Below are 24,374 nucleotides of genomic sequence, written 5' to 3'. Positions count from 1 at the left end.
TATTCACCCGGGAAGTGTCGTTAGTGTGTTAAACATGCGTCGAAAACAATGTGAATTCTTCGCTCGAAATTTTTTTTCTCTCGTCGATTTTAGGCGTACGCGAATTGCTGGTAGATCATTCGATAATCAGACGCGCTAAGATGAGCTACGAATCTTCAACTTCGCCGATCTTCGATCTCATTTTATCGGAAACGCATATATGCACTTACTGGTGATGTATTTTTGATTCGGGGAGGTTCTTTTGGCGCCCACTGTGTTGCTGTTGTCGTCGACGCGTTCATTTTGATACTTCTCGATCACCTAAAATACATCCAAACTTTATTCGTCTGCAAATATAATATAATCGTCAATTTTCAAACCAAGCTTTGCATTATTACGTTACGGACAGAAATTTTTTCTTCTTCACTAGTTGATAGCTTACTTACTAGAAATTATACATAGATATTCAAAGCATTGTATAACTATAAAGCAGAGACTGCGATGTATGAATATGTTAACAAAGTTTGACGTCTTTTTAGGTAGTTACCGGTAATTTCTTGTGCGTCAATTAAACATTTGGTAAAGAACGACGCAATTATCTATACATATAAACGGCGATGAACCGAGGAACCTTTTTTTTCACACAAGAATACGATAATTTTTATGCATATATCGAGGCTGAAGGAACTTCCTTGCTCGATTATTTTTATACAACCGTCTGAAGGATAGATCAACCGTTGAACCGGCACGTGCGTAAATTTAAATAACCGCCGTTGTTTCAGAATATTTCGTATTTTGTTTATTATTATTATCTTTAAGGACAGTCGAGTTTTATTGCAAAAAAAATAAGAAAGATTTTCACGTTGCTGAATAGGTTTATAATAATTTCTGAAATACCACAAAAGTACACATTTCATGAAATTGTATCAATCCGTTGTAGCTTCAGTGAATTTCTTGGGTCATACATGCACGAGGGTCAATCTGATTAAGTAACTGTGTTTACAGTTCCACAAAAGTATTCCAACATATAAATTATAGGTACATAAATCGCGGTGTTCGGTAACAGGCTATAAAGGTAAAAAAAAAGGTAGATAAAACCATGCAGATCCGAGGCCCCAATGACATTAGCGATAAATTGTTGCACCGTCATCGTCTCTCATAATTTCACACATCTTATTGTTAGTTGTTTACCTTGTTGAGTATAGCAGTCGCGAGGAGATCTTCATAAGTCTGGTCAGCGACATCTCCGGGCTCGGTGGATCGTCCGGCATCTGGATTTCCGAGTCCTGGCAGCTTCCTCGCTTCCTCCACAGCGCGTTCGACCAAATCTCGAAGCGCGGCGTGGGCCATTGTCGGAGTATCGGCTGCCGGCTTATCTAGGAATAGTAATTAGATATGAGAATCGATACGTGAGAAAATACTGTAAAGTTTAAGTTGCCGAAAGCCGTGTTTCGAAAATCGACGAGGGGATTGAAAGTTTCGCCCGCATGTCATCGCTTCGGATGTAAATTCGAATGTCCGAGCTTCGGTTCGTGCACTCGGTGATTCTCGTTTTCGTAATTCTCCCGAGACCGGCTCAGAGCGACCTTGAGATTTTCTCCTCGAGGTGAAAATCCGCGTGGATTACTAACCCCATTAACGAATGACGACAGGTCAACAGGTGCTCAGCACCAGACGCTGTTATGCGAGTATTTTTGAATTGGAGAAATGTGTGTATTTTTCTTTTGCTATAACCAGGTCTGGGCATCAGTTTTTTTCCATAGTTAGAATTAGTATAAGAGGTTATCAACAGCATGTAATTTTTTTGTCCAATATAACTAACATGTGAGGGAAATGAAAAAAAAATACAGTCCACGTATTGCAATTTTTTCGCGAAATTTTCTTAATATCGACCGCGAGTACAGTTTTTCACGGATATAATCGTGTGAGTAGTTGGATTATCTTCGAAAATGATAATTCCCAATTTCTACATTCTGTACACCGTTTTTACAAAATTGCAGATTTAAGCCAACCTTGTACGGTAGTTTGCAAAAAAAAAAAAATGTGTTATTACTCAGATTAAAATAAGACTAGTCCAATTACTGTCAAACCTAATAAGTACACGATTATTTAAGACAATTTTGGCAAGAAACTGGAATGAGTATACTTTATAACGCGTTATTTAAAGAGTCACATAGTGTGGGAGACCTCTCAGACTTGAGCTAGAAATCCCATGAAAAGTTATAAAAAGCATTGAAATTCGGCAAAAACTGGTGCTCAGACCATGTTCCAGCAGAAAACAATTCCCATAATCCGAAGGAATCTAGTCTTGACGCACAATTGAATAATCTCTCCGAGGATCGTGTTATGGCGTTGACTTTCTAGCCCTGATCCCTCCAGACCGGAGGTGAAGGTCGACGTCTGCGTCACCGCGTCCCTACCTTCGTGGCCTTAATAAGGTCGTTCGGTAAGATTGCGGTCAGAGTAAGTACGAGCACGAAACAGGAAATCGATTATTACCATCTTCTCTATGACTCGGCGCAGGTTTTCCTCGACACTGTTTCCGCCTCCCAGATTCCAACTATCTTGGAAACCTCGGGATTCCGAGGCCGTTTCTCGCGTCATTCAGCCTCCCAGTTTCACGTCATTGACTTTTTTTCGGGAATTCACTCCGAGCCTCCGGCTCTGGTAAGATTCGAAGATTCCGATCCGCATGATCTACGTGAATTCAGGATCCGTCGTCCCTGTCCCGATTAATTTACAACGTCGCGTAAAATCAGCGAAAACTTAGTTCAGGTCGGTCTGACATAAGATCCGACGATAACTCGGAATCCCCTTTTTTTTGTCACTCCGAAGGTGAAATTTTTGTAACGCGTCCGCTTTTTGTCCTTTTTCTTAGCCGTATTACTTATTGTAAACTCAGGCGGTATAACAAACCGATAACCCCTTGTTTTGCAGCAGACTTTCCGGGCCCGCAATCCCTTCGAGCGAACCTCTAATCAATCTTTCTTGACAGTCGGTGAACTCGTAGGGTATACGCATGTGATTAAAGATTTTTCGAGAGTGAGGCCAATCAGGCTGCTGTACTATAATCCGTTAAGACTCGACTTAATGATTCGCAAAATCCGATTTAGCTGGTATACGAAATTTGAATTGACAGAAATAAAAGAATATGATTATGGAACGAAATACTTTAGAAAAATAAAAAGATTACATTCAGTTTATTAATGGTATGGATTCGAGATTTTGCAGACTTCATGTATATGATCTTACGATTCACAAGGTGTAATTAGTGCAGGTAGTTGCGAGAGGTGATGACTAGATAATAATCTTACCATCTTTCTTCTTGAGGAACAAGTAGATGAAGTAGGCAATGACTATGCCGCCGATCAGCGTCAACATTTGTTCTAGGAATTCCGGTATCATTTATTAACAATTTTTTCATGTTACGCCTTCGCGCACCTGTTTGAAAAAAGAAAACTTTTCTTTCGAAGAGCTCGTTCCCACTGCGACGATGAAAATGAGAAATCCCTTAGGATCTACAAGATATCCATCGATTCGAAAAACGCGGTGAAAAATCTATTCGGGTGATGAATAAAAATGTAGAAAAATAACGTCACGTACGCGAGGCCGGAAATTACTGTCGGTACATTTTTTTTATTACACAACGCTGCGAGACTTACGAGATTAATATGAGACGGAAAGTCATTGTTGCCCTATTCTTAACGGCGTACTTATCTCTTTCATAAACGCGCAAAAGATAACGAATGACAAAGCGATGACGCAATCTACGCCCCGTCGTACGTGTATCGACTCCTTATCTGTTTCTCAATTTCCAGTAACAGTTCATGTTTTCGTAACCAATCGAGCCACTCTTTTTTTCGGCCTGATAATGAACACCTTTTCGCTTCGATGCGTAATTTTAATATCGCACCGTATTCCAAAACTCTAAAAACCTTCTAGTTCGCTTCGTTGAAACGAGTTACAGTGAATTTCAGTTACGTAAAGAGATCGATATATTTCAATGATAAGCTATTGATGAGACACAGATAAAAATTAAACGGCGCTTTAACTTGATTAAAGCAACAAAAAAAAATCAAACACGCGTTTTACCAGTTTTGAAATCTAGTGCAGGACAAATACGGAATGAGCAAAGATTCTCATCAAAGGCTGAAAACCGACTTTCGTTTCCCGATACATAATACACCTATAGTAACAAATTCCTACAAGCCATTATATGTGTATGTATAAGATATGCATATTAAGCCCTCAGGCAAGGATGTGTAATTATAGTATCGTCGTTGAGAAACGTTGTAAAATCGTTTCTAGTTGAAAAATGAAACTTGGCGATCGGCACTTCACCGATATATATTTCTCTGTTTGCATTATCTACTTCCCGCGATTTCTTTAATGCGTATAAGGATATGGGCAAATATTCGATTTCGCGTATATTTAACCGCCTCGCTAATTAAACGATCAATTTGCTTCTCCGCACGTATTCATTGTCGGTATTAAAGCATCCTAAATATTCTTCTATTATATCCGGTACATGACACGTGTGATCCGCGACGATCGCGAATTGTCAACGCACATTTGCCACTGAGTAAAAAGCTTTCGTTGGTGATAAGTTGATTGTGAGATACGAAAAGCCTCCCTGTGTACGCGTATTTCTGACGTACCGACGGTGAACGTATTTGTGCCAGCGTTTTGTATGCTCAATGATAACCTGGTAAATTCCGTCTCGTTTCGTAAGATTTGTTTTCGAAAGATACTCGAGAGTTCGGTCTCCAAGTCTCGTCGTTTAGTACCTACTCTTCGTTTTACATGTACCGTCTCGATTGATTGCGTCCTTGCAACGTTTGAAAAATGAAAATATATGGTAGGCGATAAGAAGATTCAAAAAAAAAAAAAAAATAAAATAAATAAAATAAAAATGAACGAACAGAATACGAATCGTTGAATATAAATAACGAAGTTATTCCTGCAATGTTATTCCGTTTATTCACGCAATAGTAGAAATATGGAAAAAAAACTTATAAATCCTAGATGACGTGGGTTTTATTGTTTTGTTTTTTCTTTCTTTTTTGTTTTCTTCCTTTTCCAACAACCACACGAAGAGCGACTCACGCTCACGGACACTTTTTGATCTTTGATCCGATAGATTATATTCTAACGATGTTTTTTCCGTATCGTATACCTTCAGGCGTTTCGAAAGCATTTATGAAGTATAATAGTGAGCTCGCGGATGTCGGAAAATGTTTTCGAACGGTCTGACGAGTGAAAACTTATACGGTAAGAACCCAAACTGCGGCAATCCTTACAGCGTTAATATACTATAATATCAGCTCTCTTTGCACAGAAAATTTGCAAAAAATTGACACGAGTCAGGACATTTCAAATTTCATCGAAAACCGATATTTTTCCAAAACACCATTCGAACAATCGCTAACTAACTCCAACGTCAGCAGTGCGATTACCTAAAACTTTAAACACAAAGACCACCCTAACAGTCACATTGCACGCACTTATACATTGAAGGCGGGGGTGGAAAATCAATCGATCACTTAATCTCAATCACTCCGTTGTACAGCTTCGTCCTTAGTCTTTTTTCCCCTGTCACAAACGCGGTTCACCGTTCACGTGCGAATGGTCAGAATTTGACAGAGTCGAGCAGAAAAAAAGGGATGAAAGAAAAAACGTCGCGCGCGCAATCGTCGGAAACCGATGCAAGTGCAATGAAAACGCGGGAGATGAAAGCGCGATGCTGACTGATGAAACAGAGGCCGCGCTGTCGGTTGTCGAGTCTGAGATGTGGGAAAACGCGATATGAGAAAGGTGAAATTTTTCGGCGTACGTCGAAATTATACGTAGATTTTTGTAATGCCTCTCACACTGTCACTCATGGAGTATCTGAGACGAGCCAGCGGCCGACGTCGCGACGCCCGGCTTACTAATTGTGGCCTCTTGATACACGACGATGCTTCTACTTTACTGGCGAACGTACGGCTTCTTTCGGTGGGGATCATTTCGCACAGACCGACGTACGTTTTTCATCAAGCTCGTTCGTCGTTGCGCGATTATGGTATATCAGGATCCAAGTTACGACTGCACGTGCTCAGGATCAGGAAACTGAGATGAAAGTTAGCCGTGGATTAGGGCCGCTCAGATTTCGTGATATGTAATTGCTAATCTGATTCGATTTTATTGAAACAGAATTCTTTCTTTCATTGAAATTCAATACCGTGGATTCTTTTCACATCGAAGAGGAGCTTCTTCGACTATCTCAAGGCAATCTTCAAATTTACAATGGCTTAGAAGTATTTTTAGGGTTCCGTACCGTACTAAACAATGAAAGATCAACGGGTATAGAGATAGTCGAATTTCACTTTGATCGAGACAAATAAAAAATGAGACTCCGCTTCACATGTCGATTACATGCATCGAGGTTCGAGTCGGACGTAGAAATCGGGGCGATTGATACGGTCGCACACGTACAGAAAACGCAAATTTTCTCCGGCAGTTTGTGCACCAGAGAAATCGTAGCCTCTCACCCCACGCAATCTTTACGATAGATCCGATTTATTCAAAGAACACGAATTCGAATGAGAATTATACTGTCGTATTAGAAATGTCAATGTCATTCAAGAAAATCAGCTACGAATTAAGAGGATCTGAATTTAGGGAGGTTCGATGGACAAAAATCGATGCTGTTTATTAATTTTATTTATACGACAGTTGCATATTAAATGTATATATATAGAATGATTATATCAGAAAGCTACGAAGATTGCTTTGAAGATGAAAAAAATATCAAATACTGGATTAATAAAGAAACGCTTATACATCCATGTTTTATTCCAAATTACTTAAACATTATTCAAAACCTAGTACATTCGTTCGTTTTAACACTACTACGATGGTTTATTTAATTCATAGTCAGAAATAAATCTTCTAAAAAGGCACTGAAACAGATCTTCTTTTTCTTCGGTAGACAATTCAATGTCTCTATTTTTTGATAATTTTCGTCAATATCGATGCAACGTTGTAAAATTAAATATTTCACAGTACTGGCACCATGAAAAAAGGTTCATTAAATTTGTAAAAAATAATCTTCTAAATAAAATGATTAATCTATTAAATGTAGAACAATCTTGAAGCGCGTTGAAATTAATCGTCGATATCTAAGCTTTAGTTTCTAATTCCAGTATTGTCTATTTTTATATTTTCAAGGTGATCTTCGCAGCTTATGAATATAATAATTTGATGAATATTCAATTTACGATTTATCTCATAATGAAAGTTAATGAAGAATGGAAAAAAAAGGATCCATTCTCATTGTCAGCGAACCAATCTCTTTAAAAACTCGGGGAGTTGACGCCTTTCAAACTACGACTTTTTAGTACATGTTTACGCAATGATATGGAAGATTAGTCAACCGGCGTCAAAAAAAAAAAAAAAAAAAAAAAAAAGGGAAAAGTAAAAAACATCTTGCGTTATCTTCAAAGATACGGCCTCTAATGCACGTTACCTGCCATGAAATGGGCCATATCCTGCACATTTACACGCTCACCAAATTACGCTTTCCGTGCGAGGGCGGAGTGACACAGATTTGACGGGTCAACGGCTGTGCCGCGATATCAAATGCTGCTCAGCCTGGGTTCAGATAAGACCAACTGCCAGGTGTAAGCTCGTGTACATGCCGACTTGGAACGTTTATGCGATGCGATAAATGCTACGAGGGCGGATACCGGAGAGAGGAAAAAGAGAGTTACGAGCGATTGGAATTAACCGTAAGTCGGAGTGCAATTATTGCGGTTTGTCGCAAAACCTTCGAGCAGCTTTATCGACTCATTGCAGTCAGTAAAATGGACGCGATTAAATAGGAAAATTGTCATTTTCATCAGAATATAAAGTTTCTTTCGTTGTACTTATAATGCTTATGGGCGCATTTCAGTGACACCGAACGGTGTTTACAAAAATTTGATTGTTAGGTTTTTATTGCATTTTTAGGGTGACTTGCCGATGACATTGATCAGGTATTAATTATACCTATTGCGTGGAAAATTACGATCGAATTATGATGTATTTTGCATAGTCAGCGGAATTTTTTTCTGTTTTTTTTATATTCCCTGCCGCAGTAATTTGTGATTTCCTGAAGCGACGTGCAAGGTCCGAACGAAGATGCAGTTACGTAGTTTTATTACTTGAATGATAATTGGTCATGGCTATTCCAAGATGCATTGGCGTTCGAATGTTTTGCTCTTGCGAATTCAGGTTTTTGTATAAGAATTTACAGAGGGAAATGATGATAATAAATAAAGAAGATAAAAACTAACCGTCCTCCAAAATATAGACATTATTCTTTGGTTCAAAGTGGACACTTATAGAAAGACTATTAATAGTACCCGGATTTGGTAATGGACTGCAATTAATGTTACGATATTGTACGAGATATACGCTAGATTCAAAGATTGCATCGTTATACCATCAGCATTGAACTTTCACCGAATCTGCAAAGCTGTCGATCTTCTTTAAAGAAAAAAGTAGCAAAAGAACTAAAGTTCAAGCTGTAAAAGTTATGCACTTGGTATTAGTTATGTACGATAATTGCAAGTAATTCGCTTCGTGAACGATATTAACAGCATCGTTAGGGATTCGCACTTATTGTGAAATGAAATTCAAACACGCCTCTGACGCCCGGAGCTTGAAATTTGCGAAATTATGAAATTTACTACTGATACTACGGTATGCAAACGTTTTCGGGAGCTTTGAATGAACCGGGCAATATAGATAAGCGGAGTAGACTCTGCACGCGTGTTGAGAAAAACAAAAAAAAATGTTCATTGACTCCGCGAAACAATTATTATTGCACTATATGCTACATTATTATTATGGAGCCAGTTTCGAATCCAGCCGGGGTAAAAAGCGCGTCTATTTGCGCTGCGCTTCATGAGTTAATAGGGATTTTGACTTTGACGTGGTTGTTTGATGATTGCGAGACGTATAAGAAATAAAACGCACGTCCTTACAGAACGGCGAGTAATAGGAGGAGATAATTGCCATTTCTGTGTCACATTACGTAATCATCGTGAACGCGTTGCAGACTTGCAAACTTTTTGTCTATCTTTTTTCACTCACTCTCTCTCTCTCTCAATCTTTCGTATCTCTTCCTCCGCAGTGTTTAACGCGTTACGTCCGAGAGACGACGGTTGAACAGGCACCGGATCGCTTGATTCTTGAGTACATAAATAAATTGCAGGTGTATGTATACCTCCACGCATGCTAACCCACAGTTATTACACTCACGCCTATTGTGGCAAGACTAGGGTACAAGGTTGTCACTCACGACGTAATATTCCCTTGACGCGGATTCCTGCAGTGCATCTTATTGCAATTCCCACCAACTCGACGAATTCCAGTCGCTTGTTGATACTTAGAAAAATAGAATCTCGAATGAACAAAATTTTTGTGTTCTACACAAGCGCATTGACAATTCAGCGTCGGCAAATGGATATAATCGATTTTGAAGAAAATTATCATTTCAGACAAAATCACACTAAATTTTGCCGACGAAACATAAATTTTAGAGAATAATGAACTTTGCAGTAGGTTCATACTCGTGTAATTAGAATTTAGTTATATGTACGCGTCTCGACTCCATTTTTTTGGATACGCAAGTCTCAAAATCCGCACGAATAAGATTATCCAATTTTTTACAAGCTTTATGGGGATCATCCTCTGTAACGTTTGAGGAATTGGAATCTGACCGAAAGCCGAGATAATGTTAATTTTAGCAGTAAATTTCAAGACTCATCGCATGTAATAAAATTTTTTCAAATACATCAGCTTTCAATTCCTCACTCACTAAAACATAACGTAATAACAAAGCAGCAGGCACGTATAAATGCAACAGTAGATACTTACTACCGATAGAGAGTTGAAGCGCTATCGCCAGTCGTGCTAGGGCCCCAGCCAATGGTTGCTTGTAGTTTGCCACAAATCGATCATCTGCGTTAATATGCGTTAGTGCGATGTTAGTGTTCAGGCATTGTTGATGCACAGCGTTCAGAACAAGCGTTTCACTCGAACTTACACAACAGCGCAAGCTTTTATTCAAATTCACATTTTTCATCTACATTCACTTTGTTTTAGTAGAATTAGTAATTAATAATACCGCTAATTGTTAACGTCGTATAATCGTCATATTATTCACTCCGTGCCGAATCACTCGAACGAAACCTAGGTGTATAAATTATCTCGCTGTTAAAAAACTATTTATTTCAATTTACTATTACAGGTATAACTAAAAAGTGAGAGACGGTCATCCGCGTTCGGCAGTAACATCGGGGAAAAACATATCTTTTTACCCGTCTGACTGGATTTCTCACTTTTTCATTCAACGTTGATAACACAGGAAGAATGCATCGAGATTATCAAGTCTCGAATCGAGAGTCAAGTGAGAATTATTTCTCGCGACGCGTTACGCGCGACTCGATCGACCGACGGCTGTAGGCCGACTACGAACTCTACTTTTACTACTTCGCGTCCGAGCGGCAAGCTTTTAGCGCCAACCAGCAGGTGGCGTTTGCTGCACATGAAAATTTGAAACTAGAAACTGGTTATCAGCTACAACCGCGGCGCGTTATATCAGATCCAAAAGTCTAGTCACCTCACTCTCAAGGTGAATAACTTGCTTCGAAAAATATCGCAGAAATATCGCGCAGTGGAATCGAGAAGCGAATTTTCTTACGCAATTTAGAGCTTATTGCGACCGGTATTCACGGTCGCACCGATCGGAGAAATTTCTAGTATGGTCATTGTTGTGCAGTCGTTAACTATTTCCATTCTTTACCGTTAACCACTTCTGGGTATAAAATTGAAGTTAGTTTTGTAGCTGTAACCAGAAAATCTGGTATTTTTTATTATTGTCATTCGTGCTTTGTTTTCACGCAACTATTGTTTGATGTTGGTGCAACAATAAATGAATGACTTTGATCAATTGTAAAAATTTGGCAAAGCGAACAAACAGATTTAATGTTACGATAATCAGAAAATGTGTAGTATTGGCAACTATAATTACATTAAATAGTTACGAGTGCCACATTTTTTTGTAATTTTAAAAATATATTTAATCCATTGTTGTATCGATACCCATTTCACTGAAATTTTTTATTCGCTATGAAAAGAAATTCGACTTTTCACAACAGTTTTCAGTTTTCATCTCTGTGAAACTCAACAATGCGATAGAACAATTGAATGAAAATAAGTCAAATCACACACACCGGTAGCTTGTAAATTTTTCGATCGTTAGTTCTTTCGCCAATATTAACTCACCTTGAGAATAGGGTGACTACAATTTAGAATCCGATAATAACTGCATGTTGCACGGTGATTTCTCTCGTTCAAACACGGCGTCTATTTATCGTCTCTCGGTTAAAATTTCGACAACGTTTGATGGAAAGTCAGAGCTCCGACCTCCCGTTCAAGGTTCAGGTGTATTCGGCTTAATTTTCGCAAGTCGAATGATACGAGAAACGTTTCAATTGAAATGACAGGAATTTTACTTCGACCCGCGTCACGTGCCACCGATTAATATTTGCAAATATTTTGAATATCGCCAACGACGGTTGTTGCAAAATAAACGCACAAACAGCAAATCCAGGGTGCGCTGAACCGGCGGAATGTAAGTATTTCCGGCGAATATTGACGAGAAACGACGGATTGCGAAATTCTCAATTGTAAACATAATTTGGTACAACTGCTCAACTTACAGGCGATGTGATCGTAGAGGCGGTCTATCGGTATCTCGTCGACGTCTCCGACGAGGCCTTCGACTATCCTCTCGACGAATTCTCGGACCCTTTCCACCGAATCACCCGCATCCTCTTCGCCTCCGGCGGCAAGGCCCACGCCAGGACCAACCCCAGCATAGTCCGCTCCTGGAAATTCATAAAACCCAGGAGATTACGTCTCGTCGTCGTTGTGAAATGCGGATTGATCGTTAGCTGAAGTTGGAGAATAATTGTAAATCGAAGGTACTTGAAAGACTCGAGTGTGGATCGAATAACGATGAAGCAATCGAGACAATTGAAATCATCGGAAATCATTGCAAATTGCTTAAAACCACTCGATGGATTAACTTCAAAAAAATCGCAAACGGCAATAGTTTCAGTTCGTAGAAATGGTTTCAATTCACGAACAATCTATTGTATTCGTTTAATTCCTGCAGCTTACCGACTGATTTCCAACGATTTTCCAGCGATTTTCTAGGCGCGATTATCAGTGATCTTTTGTGGCTTCTGTGATTTTCTGTCATCGCCCAGAAGACTGAATAATTATTGGAAATCAATGAAAACCATACGGTGAGGTAGAAACAAATAAGTCGACACCCCACCGTACTGAGTCACTTTTGTCCCGGCCCAAAAAAGCGCGTTGCAAATCGCAGTTTCCATCCTCTAACCGCGTCTTACACCGTTCTAAATGTATATCAGATCGTTATGCAGTATCGCCGGTCCAGTCTCTCGTTCACTTACTCATTCGACAGCAGTTTTACTTCTTAGTAGCCGTCGTCGTCGTCGTCGTCGTCTGTTTTGTTTTCTATCTTCCTATATCGACGAGTCTGCATAGGCGAAAGTCCGCCTGTGATACCCGGGAAACGCGTTCAGACCACGACAGTCTAGTAAATCTAGTTTCACGGGATCCCCGTTACCTCGAACACGAAGCTCATTGTATCCACACGCAGAGGAGATATCGCGCGAATTCACACGCGGCGAGCAGCGTTACCCCCTCTTTTAATCTACGATTACTCTCGGTCCAATTCGATTATTATTCAAATTTTGACCCGACGTGCCTTGCCCAGAGATAAAAAGCTCTTGTATATTCTTCTCCCGAAACCCGCGTCACTCCCTCGCGTTCACTTTTAACTTCACACTCTCGGGACGGTCGGTTTAAGGGTGGTTTTTTCACTAAGACGGGTGGTTGGAATTTCCGAGGCTGTTGGCACCCAAAGCACACGATGACAAAACCCGCAGAGTCAGGCGAGACGTATCTCTTCTCGAGAAAAAGTACTTTTCTCGAGAAGTAACGGAGCACCGGGTAAGGAACAAGATGTTGTCGGAGAGGCTACTGGAGCAGAACTGACCGACTGGTAGCGCGGTTGCGACCGCGGTTTCGCCTCCAGGGGAACTTTGGGATGGTTGGTGCAGCCGCGTCTATAGTCGAAGCTCTGGTTGTTGGTCTAAGTCTAATCGGCGATCGGCGAGGAGTCCAAGACTCGATCGACACCCGGGATCAATCGGTCAGTATTGCCGTTGCGAGCCTTTCGAATGGCCCGCGTGTCAAGGTCGCCCATCGCGGACCACGCCGTTCCATTTTTACCTTTCGCACATTCGCGCAGATTCGACTTATATCTCATTCTTCGGCTGAAAACTTTTCTCCTTCATATTCCATGTGCCGGGATTATATACCTGCCCACTTTAATGGCTCAGTACTCGACGTTTTAAACCGCCGGCGAAAGCACGTCTAATCGAGTAAGTTCGCGGTTACAGTTCTGCTGCTCTCTAACTCTCCTGGGACTATACATACATGTATTACATACCTGTAACGTCAATTCCTTTTACGCAACAACGAAAATTCGAACCTTTCGCGATCGTGTACGATTGATACTATTTTATGTCTCGTACACACGTCGCATTGTTAGTGTTACACCGAATCGGCACAATTTCTCTGTTCCTCGATTTTTGTTACCACACCCCCTCGGTTGATTTTCATTCCGTGAAGTTATTTTTATCACGTTTTCATCGAAACACCGTCTGAGATTGTAATACGAATTGCGAAATCACAGCGCGTATCACTCCTCGATTCTCACGATATCGCAACCAGTGAAATATATTCTCTGACAAGTGAAAAGCAGGATTATTAGTAAATCACCAGCTTCTAAACTAGTTCCTACGGAATTTAGGACACCACTGGTTTCCGCTCAAGAAGTCACACGGTTGTCACATATTTTTTCTTTTGTTTTATACTTTTCAGAGAACTACTTGTGACTTTGATTTTTACCTTTGAAAGAAAAGCAATGATCCTGGTTTTTTATATTCTTAGTTTTCGAACCTTTTGATGGAAAAATTCTTGTGATTTATGCATATTCAAATCTACATTTACAGAGGTATTGCAATTTCGCTCCTTCCGAATCGAAAAGTGTTTTGTCTGCACATGAATTTGTGAAATAAAATTCGTTGAATAATATTGAAAGAAAAATTGCTTATTAATCATAAATTGACAGCTTTTATTCAACCATATTCAATTGCTAAGGCTTGCCATATTTTCTATACTACAGGATTCATATTCAAATGAGTAATGTTTCTGGGCGTATGTATACCTCATTGTCACCTGCAATTGACTGTATCGGAAAAACATGTCGGACCGTGATTCAAATGCATTACATTGCATTTGAAGTGGCATCTCTGTACAAAAAAGACGCTACGGAAAAATTATCATCACAATGCGGTCTTACCATATTTGGCAACCAAGGACTCTTCTGTCTAGGAGCCGACGTGAAACCACCATGGCAGTACCTTCCTCGGTAAATGGTGTCTCGAACATCTTGTAAATGTAGTTCGTATTACATGAATACTCAAGTAACGCAAAAATGGTACGTGGTGCCAATTTTTCGACTCGTATCCGAGATTTTCGCCATGCGTAGCAACGTTTGCGGAGAATGCAAAGGTTCGTAATCGTGAGTCGAGTGATAAAATGCCATCGTAGACTAACGGCAACGTATCACGGCTGGCGTAAAAAACTCGAGTTAACGGACCGAGCGTTTCTTTGCCGTATACTTTTGGCTGTTTTTTCTTTTACCCTTCCTTATTTCCTTTCCTTCGTCTCTATTTTTCTTCATCCCAATTACGCTCAGTGCCGATTTACCGCAAGAACAATAACAGCATGGCGGTAACGATATAATGGATAATAAGAGAGTCCATCGCACGATTCACGTACACCGGGATAGAAGCCGATCGTTAAATTCTTTTTTCTGTCGCGGTATCATATCCAAGCGTAATTGGAAATCCTGAAAGTTGTGCCGGTAGAAGATGCGATGAAACCACCCGTCTTATGATTGAGAAATAATGAACCGTCATCGCGTCATCGTCGCGCTTGGATTTTGATTGACGTAACGATCTGCTAATGCATCTCAGAAAATTTCACGTCCGATCCTTCCGACGTTTCGATATTATTACGAACCCAATCGTAATACGTTTTACGACCGCCCAAGGGGGTAAAAAAAAATTGTCTCGTTAACTCCTAAATCTGGCGTCACAAATTCCGTGCCAGAGAAAGAAGAAAAATGCAGATCAGTTCGGACACCTTGCATCTTTTTTCGGTACAGATTATTCGGTCCTAGTTATGGAATTAATTATAGGTGAAAGCACCGCGGAACAATAACGGTTTGGATGATGAATAAAAGTTACGTAAGACGCAACGGGAATTGTGTAATTGACTTTAATACACAATTACTTGGAAAATCGAGCGATTGGCTGTTTTCTGCGGTATTCGCGAAGAGTAGGCTGAATGATCATTGCGTGGTTAATTTGTTACAGTTCCATGTTCCATGCGGAAACGCAAACTGACGAGTATGCCAAATGGTGAATCGGGTATCTGATTTTCTTAACAACCGTGCCAAATAATGTGAACTATAAAATCGCGAGTAGAGAAGTAGAGAGAAAAAAATGGACGCTCCGTAATTTTCTGTGTTTGAAAATTTATACCGTAGGTTTATTTTACCGGAGAGGGTCAAAAAATAGAATGACCACACATTGAAAAGGTCACAATATCGAGTATTCAAACGTGCTAACATCTAATTCACACGATTTCAAAATTTATAATGTAGAAAATCGATGAATGGAAACATCAAAATATCTAAAGGTAAAAACATAGAACGTATTATATATTTTTACCCAAATTTCTATATCTCCCTATATTTGTACATTTATTGTATCGATTCTATGCATTTAGGTTTATATTTTGACCTCTCATTTGATTTTTCTATAATCGAAGTCTCTGCGTTTTAAATTTCTCTAAATTTGATATTTCCATTTCTGAATTATCGATGTCGTCTATTGTGTAGCCATTTTACTCTTCAACCCTCGCACTACTTTGTCATCCTGATTACAAATATGTTATCTAAAAAATCTCCACCTTCGGAGCCCCAAAGGCGGTAAGTTACCGAGAGCGTACTATAGCGCAAGATGGAGCGAATACCGCGGTTTTTTTTTTTTTTTTTTAAATTTCCTTCGGCGCCAACGAAGTCGAGTGTATATAATAACAAGAGTCATTTAACATTCTCTAGGTATACGAAGAGACGTACACAGGCGACGGTAGTTCGGCACGTCTGAGGAATTCCATTCGCCAATCAATTCCATGCAGCGGGCCAAATGCTGTCGATGTTTGTCAAGGCAAGAGAACACCGAAGTCAACGGTCAATTATTTTACAACAAGGTTTGCAACGCGGTTTGTCGATCCGCACGCCGAGGAATGTTCCCGAGGGATTTGCTCCAGGTTCATTCTAGGAAGATAAATTATTTAGAAGGAAAGCCGTCTTGTTCCCTGCCCACAAACACTGCAGCGTTACTTTTTTAAAGCCCAATTTCCTGCCGCTCCGAAGCTGAGCCCTTCTGCGATTTTCGTCGCCGAACAACTATTGAACGTTTCATAAACCGCGAGTGCTGTTCAATTTTTGACAATTCGCGATCAACTCGTGAAATTCGAGCTGGCGAGACGTTCACAGATGATTACGATCCGGGTACCACGATTAGGATGGTTCGAAAAACATGCGCTGCAAAACTTTTTCGTTTAATGTGCTTACCGAGTTTATAATTTACCACGTTTAACAAGGATATAGTTAATAATGCATGGTATAAGTATCGACGATTCGAATTTCCGGTTGTATAATATAATTCGTCGTGCTTCATTAACGGGTTATTATATTAGAAAAAAAATCGACGTGATTATTTATTCTTCTTCATCTTAGTCTTCAGTTTCCGTAAGCAAATGTCAAGGACTTCCCGACGTTCGACATAGGAACACAAAAAAAATGTGAACAAAAAAAAAAGACAAAACGCGCGCGTGTTTTTTACCGCAGGTATAGTCCCGTCGCAAGATTTCGCGTGGGTGCCGTAAATACCGTTAAAATAATCGGATGCCGACGTGGCTAAAAAATTCTTTTTACATATCAATACGTGAATAAATAAATTGACAAATAGGCATGAAGAAGAGTAAGGAAAAGATGACAAACCTGCGAGAAAAACCTCGGATTTGGCCGTACTGAACCGGTGAGACGCGTCGTCGTGGTCGGCGGACAAACCGCCAAAGGTCTCGAACCACTTCTCGTTCCTTCTGAGCCACAACCTGCGTCGAGAGGTGAGGCAAAAAGTAGAAAAACATCAATAGAGTCAATAAGCTGTGAGATTGAGCAGGACGGAGGAACGCCGAGGAATCCGATCAAAGCCGGCGGTGGACGAGGTGGGCGAGGAGAGAGAGGAAGGAGCCTCGAGGTCTCAAAAGATCAGTCAACCTCTGTACGACGCCTTAGAGATTAGACAAAAACGCCTGTCGATTTGCTTCAAAATTCACATGCGATATCAAATGGGCGTATCGACTGGGCTAATTTTCAGCGGGTCAACGCGTGGCTGTAATATTAATTTGTTGATCTTCGATCCTTTTATCACTTGTTAAATATTTACAATTTCAACTGTTCTTGCGATTGAGTGGAAAAAAAAACAAGAACCGTTTTTATTGTAATACATCGCGTACTTAACTTTTTTCCGACATTTCATTTCACGCGCGATTCCCGAAACGCAGATTTACTAGCAAAATAATAAATTAATTGCTGTAAAAAAAAAAAAAAACCGAAACTCTCACCACTCTTACAATTATCAAATGAAGACGAAGAATTCACTTGCTCGATTGTAATGGGCTTGTTTGATTTGACCCATTGAGACCTTTGACACAAGGAAACATTTTATTGCCATATCTGAGGCAATTTTTCAGGCTTGCACACTTCACGCGTTTAGTTGAAAATCCTTGATACAACTTTTTAAAAATATGGTACGGGCGGGAAAAAATGCCTTAATCGCATGTAAATTATGTAAGTATCTCTAATGATTAATATATAGTATTGAAACAAATCAGCGTTGTTTTTTTGTCTCAGTCTCTGTCTCTCTTTGTATTAGGAAGCGAAGTAATCTGAGATGCTCGATGAGCGGCCATAAAATTTTCTTCTCAATGTCGTATAACATCATCTATGCAAATAACTGTGTATATATATATATATATATATATATATATATATATATATATATATATATATATATATATATATATATATATATATACATCTACAGACAGTGGTTTTGCGCACTAGTCAATAGTTCTTGTAATAATTACAACAATTCTTTTCTTCTAACTTGTTTTTCGTCGTATTTCTTTCTCGCCTGGTTTCTCATCTCAACAGTCTTCCTATCACTGGCTGTTTGCCCTCGCCTCCGGGGCTTGGATGAGGATATCTAATAATAATCTACTTGGTCACATCCCTGTCCATATTATCGATTCTGGCAAAGCAGGTTACTAATTATACAGCCGTGTACAGCGGTAATGTTGTAATTTAAAAACACGTAACTAGACTTACATACATATAATAAATTTTACGGATAGATAAACCGCGATCAACGCTTGTATACTCTTTTGTGATACCTATGCCTGTCACGCAGATTGGAAATTGAAAGAAAATACGGAGATAAGAAGCTGATAATGCCAGTGAATCGCGATGCTGTAACAGTACACATGTATTTTATTTTAAATGTACCTCTGCGACCGACTTCTGGTAAATCAAGGAATCACACAAACCTGCATTCATATACATAGTGATTAAGGCTGCCGACTAATGACCCGGATCCACACTACGTTAAAACTCTGGCTGCAATAATGAGCGTGAGACTACTAGCCAGTATTATGATCGACGAAAGCCGGTGTTTCGCCGATTAAAATAGATTCGCCGATACTTTCGCTCGTTGGTATAACATTATTAAATGACAATTCGCTAATTACAGTTATGCTGAACAATTGTATTTTTTCTTTGATGTATAGAGCCTAACACTCATTTCTGTAGCCATGGGTATTAATCCGAGCGGCTGGAAACCATTCATCAAAACACCAGTCGGGCTTCCCTTGAAATCAAAACAGAACCGCGTGCGAACTTCCTTGCTTTCCTACATGCGTATAAAATCTCCTGTATAATCTTGTCGTAACGAATTATAGCAAACATATGAGATTATTTAAACTTTTGCTATTCTGAAACTGCTGAAATTTGCATTTTTGTTCAATGTTTCAATAAAATCTTAAAATATCACTTCAAATCACACGATATTCCGGAAAGTTTGAAATTATGTGATTGAAATCCAATTTCCGATACCTTATTTCACGCGCATTCAAGCGCTCCACCTCTGATTTTACAAAAATTATTTCACGTACAATGATATTCATAAATCTATCATTATTTCGTCTGCGCCATTGACCGTAACAATTCTACAAAACCGGTAGGATCTCCTTCAATTCGATGAAATTACTCGTAAATTCGAAAAAATTAGCAACGTCAAAAAACGCAACAAAGAGTCACGTTTACATGCGGTTCAAGAGATACCTTCTCTATAGATTCGAGGTCGAGGCTTGAGGAGAGGATTTGGGAATTAAAGATACCGGGAAGATTGTATTACTGCAGTAACCTCCGCTGATGACAAAACAGGCAATGCCAGGCGTTGTCCGGGGTGTCCCAGCGGGAACAACCCTTGCGGCAAACGCGGGATCCGCACTCGCCGCAACCGACGCCGCGACCTACGACGAAGGGTTTCAGGCAGCAGGCGCACCGACTATCGTCTAGAGTCTGCTTGGTCTTCTCGTCCTTCGCCTCCTTCGCTGCTCTCCTGGGGAAAGAGTGAAAATTATCAAAAAATCGACCCTCGATCGTTCGAGTTGGGAGCCAAAGAATTTGCCCGCACTTTGATGTTTTCTGGACATGTCGAACATAGCTTTGCACCTCTTTCGTAGGTGGGATCGCCGTGTTTAACGTTTCTTTTGTGGTTTGTAAAACCTGTTCTCGAGAAAACTTTGAACCTCGTTCGCATATCGTATTTCTTGATTATTCCAAGGGTCAGAGTTGCGACGTTTTCTCAAATTGTTTACCACATTTCCTGTTTTATCAAAGTAGCAAATTAACGACAAACATTTTTCTCTCTCTCTCTCTCTTCCTCTTTCTAGTGGTTACGTAAATATGATCGTTGTATACATTATTCAACTTTACACTAATAAACGAAGTAAAATAGTCAGAGTTTCAAGCACGCAGTTTCTTGTCACACTCTTTATTTCTTTCATTATATCGACGATTTGGCATTAATTTAAAGCTTCGTAAGTATCGATACACATCTAGCGGGTACGGTACAATGAATAACGCACAACGTAATAAAATATCATCCGATTTATTATTCTCTTTGCATATATTCGTGTAAAATTATCAACTAACGTTCGAATTATTATCTATTATATATTTCTGCAGGTGATTAGCATTCGCGAGAGCTCGCGCCTCCATTCATTTACACTTGCCATTTTCGTATGGTTAAAATTTACCGTTATTTACCATCGGATTTCCTCGTCTCCACTTCCTGAACCAGAGCGGTCACTGAATAATAAGAACATTCGGATATACTCATTTCGTACATACAATTCTCGCCGAGTCCAACAACGATGCAACACGCGTTCACCAGCGGTGAAATAAAAACGCCAATTAATCATTCGTAATTCGTATTCATTACATAATGTGCGAGACTTGGTAATTAATTTATTTTCTTCTCGTACACTTGACCATGGGTATAATATTCGTGTAATAATAACTTTTGACGAATAGCGAGGAAGAAAGGACAAAAACCGAACAAAAAAAAACATCGCTTGCGTCGACGAGTCTCGGTCAAAAACATCATATCAGTCCGGATCACGTCTTTCGTGCAATCAAATCCGTCATTCGCAGACTATTCCAAACGATGTCGCTAATCTTCTCGGTCGAAAAATACGGCAGCTGATCTGGGACCGGCGTGGCTTTCCTCCTCTCTTTCCCAATCGGCAGTGACAACCTTCACCACGACCACTTCTATGGTTATGAGGAAGAATAGCACCATGAAAACGGCCATGTTGTACTTTTCCTGACCAGTGACCACCCTGTCATCCTCCGTCAGTAGCGTCGAAACGACGAAAGAAACGTGGACGAACATCTTATCGCTGTTTAAAGACGTTCAGTGTGATGGTTGCTGGGAAAATAACTCGGCTGGCATCTGTGCAAAATGCACGCGGATAACGAACGTTAAGTGCAAGACAACCTCTTAGCAACGACACCGCACTGCACTCACTCTGTTTTCTCGTCGCAAGCTGGCAGCTTTATACGGCCGGAATTGAATTCTACTGATTTTGCGCCACAGATTACATCTATTTAAATATGGATGACCCTGCCGTCACCTTCGCCAACGTTTGTGGGCGGAAGAAATTTCGCAGACGTACCTTGGCTGCTTGAGAATGAAAACTGGTTTATATCCTCGAAAAAGTGGGGGTATTTTTCTCCAAGGAAAGGCATAAAGGGGTAAAAGACACAAAGAAACAGCTCTGAATTAGGAATTGACTGGAGTCACTCAATTTTACGCTGTTTTTTTTCCCTCTTTTTTATACTTTTTGTCCCTTTGTTATCTCCTTTTAATTCAGCTTGTACGGATTCCTTTCACAAGACGCACGAGTGCGACTCAACTCGCATCACCGCACAAATCGCACACTTTATTCCTGCTCGATGTCCGTAATTTCCAGACCACTTGTTCTCTCTCGCGTGTTTCATGAAATTCAACCAGAGATAAGCAAGCCTATATCGCAATCCTTGACTCTCTGAATCACGAACAGGGCTCGGCACTAGCTGTTTGTTTTCACGACCGCTTGCGCGAAAAGCGATTCGCTGTCTTCCGGTATCATTCAACCACTGCGCAAAATATTGTTGCGATCTTCCGTATTTTTATTCGTGCACAGTCGTCGACCAGTGAAAGGTAAAGTGGACACTTTGAACCTCGTTTTGAACGTGAACAACTCGATAATACCCAGAGACCGTTGTTTGTAATCGCAGTATCTTATCTGATCCCAGGTCGTCACACACGGCGATTCACAAAATAATTATAATTACATCGCACTTCGCAAAGTTTTACAATTTTCACGTGCGCTTTGGATATTATCGAGGTGCACTGTCATGCAGTTGATGTCACAGAGTACGCGAAATTCGATGTACGCACGAGCATGCTTCTTCGCAAGCTTGCAATCACTTCTCTTCGCCGTGCAATCGTCGTCGTCTGACAAAAACAGCGATAAATCGTTGAGGTCTGCAAGCCCTCACTTTGGTTGATATTTTAACAATATTTTCCGTTATTTTCCATATACGGACGCATTTCAGATGGCAACTGCATCGAGCAAGGCAGGGTATATAGGAGGAACGGATGGTCCGTTGGTTTGTGCCGGACTGCCGGTTTGAAAGTAACAGTGCTCATTGGAGGGAAACTTACTCGCTGTAAAAGGAGGAGGCAGAGTCCGAAGTTATAACAAGCAACATATAACGTGATCGGTTATGTCATAGTTTTAATGCCAGTTCAGTTGTGGGTTCTCTCGCTATGAAGAGAAAACTTTCACTCGATTCAACCGTCGTCCCTTCCTCTCGTTCTTCGGGTTCGTTTGTTTGTTTATTTATTTTTTTCCGACAGCGTTCATGCACCTTATGCCAAAACTATTCCGATGACGCGCCGCAAATTAACGTTACATCGAAACTCGGACGATAGAGACGTTTGTGAAAAATTGAATCACTCTTTTTTACACATGTCGTTCCATATAACGGTGCAATTTCGTTTATTTATCGATTGGCGCAAATTGCATCAACGACTTTTCACTGTAAACCAATATCATCATATTTCGGTGGCTGGTTTATTTTCATATTGCGATTTTTATCCGGTTTCTTCGACAAAACTAAAATATAAACGTTTTATGTGAAATGATTGCGCTTGAGATGCTTGCACGTATTTATTTACAATCAAACTATCGTTCTCTGTTAAAGACGTAAAGTTTCACAGCCGGTTCATGCGGTTTATAAATGCTTCAAGTCGTATTTCAGTAATAAAATATTTTAAAAATATATGATTATTGCAGAGGTAGGTGATTACGCACCTATAGATTTCTAAAAAAACTGATTTTTTTCGTAGTTTAATGTAGGTCATTAACTTGATGAGTAATACATTTTTCCTCTATGGGTTACTTTGAACTCCAAACCTGTTATGCATAATTTTATCGTACGATTTCAAGTTTAATAATTCACTTTCAATGGCAAACCGACTATCCTTTATATTTCTACAAATTCGCAATATGCATTGTCATCGATGGCGCGTATGCGATTCGCAACGTTGGTATTTTGCAAAATTCTCATCTCATAGCGTCTGTAGCGCAGCAGTGATACACCCGGTGATTAATAAAACGCCGTCGAATAACAATGGGTGTAGAAACGTTTGTTTTAGCGAGACGTTATTCTTCCGCGGAACGGATACGAAATTTTTGCGGTGAACAAGAAAAAAAAAAAAAAAAAAAGAAAACAACAAAAAACGTAATTTGGAAAAATTGCGTCACCTGATACAATACGTGGGCTGATCGAGATCGACGCAGTAAAACCTTTTCGCCTTCGGCCTCAACACGTGAAGCGACCGTTACTCAACAGGCTGTTATTCAATAAACATCTCTGTTCCACTTTACGAATTCTTTACAGGTCTCGATTTCTCTACGATCAACGTTCGTTACAGGCGTATATAACACATTCGTGTGATACACCTGTGTGTGCCACCTATTAAAATTTCGTAACCGAATAATTCACCGCCGCATTACATAACATCCATGCAACTTTGCTGGATTCTTATTGGAGGTGTTACAGTACTTGCGATAAAATTAATATCCGTGCAGTCTTGTAACGTTTGGTTGCAATTTCGTTCGCTGCAATCAGAAACGCGGGCCAAATTGCAGGTGGTTGAGCGAAACGGGTTTGAAAGCTGGAAATTGAAGGTTCGTCTGAATTTTACTAAACCTGTTTTATTCCGGTGTATCGAATGTCACACGCGCAGCATGCGGAAAGTATCCCATTTAAAGAAGCAAACGTGCATCATTCACCTCCTTTCTCGACGCTAATCTCAATGAAAATGTCTCCACTACAGAGTTCTGGAATTCGAACGCGCGAACGGACGCGAATTAACTCGCATCCGTGAATAGCGACAAAATAGGCAGTCGAAGCTGCCGGTTAATAAGCGCGTGAGAGAGCTGAAAGT

At 40.1% G+C, this 24,374-nt stretch overlaps 1 protein-coding gene and 1 long non-coding RNA gene across 13 annotated transcripts in view; one reads left to right on the top strand and one right to left on the bottom strand.

The window, feature by feature from the left end:
* LOC124184557 overlaps window positions 1-24,374 on the bottom strand; it is a 42,885-nt gene that overhangs the window by 9,417 nt on the left and 9,094 nt on the right. For 4 of the 12 annotated variants that reach the window (XM_046574382.1, XM_046574430.1, XM_046574402.1 and 1 more), the window contains 6 exons: window positions 19,722-19,928; window positions 17,246-17,358; window positions 11,730-11,897; window positions 9,883-9,966; window positions 1,171-1,355; window positions 210-300 (listed from right to left, as the gene is read on the bottom strand). In XM_046574382.1, the coding sequence (XP_046430338.1) occupies window positions 210-300; window positions 1,171-1,355; window positions 9,883-9,966; window positions 11,730-11,897; window positions 17,246-17,358; window positions 19,722-19,928 (848 nt within the window). Of the gene's footprint in view, window positions 1-209; window positions 301-1,170; window positions 1,356-3,293; window positions 3,985-5,812; window positions 5,937-9,882; window positions 9,967-11,729; window positions 11,898-12,192; window positions 12,306-12,491; window positions 13,082-17,245; window positions 17,359-19,721; window positions 19,929-24,374 lie in introns of those variants that run through there. The other 8 variants (XM_046574392.1, XM_046574422.1, XM_046574449.1 and 5 more) reach the window with 8 other exon arrangements.
* On the top strand, window positions 11,868-17,036 carry LOC124184736. The gene is made up of 2 exons (XR_006871253.1): window positions 11,868-11,993; window positions 16,301-17,036. It is a non-coding gene; the product is annotated as an uncharacterized LOC124184736 (long non-coding RNA).

Source organism: Neodiprion fabricii, chromosome 1 (assembly GCF_021155785.1).
Source record: "Neodiprion fabricii isolate iyNeoFabr1 chromosome 1, iyNeoFabr1.1, whole genome shotgun sequence".
Taxonomy (NCBI): Eukaryota; Metazoa; Arthropoda; class Insecta; order Hymenoptera; family Diprionidae; genus Neodiprion; species Neodiprion fabricii.
This window is presented reverse-complemented; position numbering and strand designations above follow the sequence as displayed.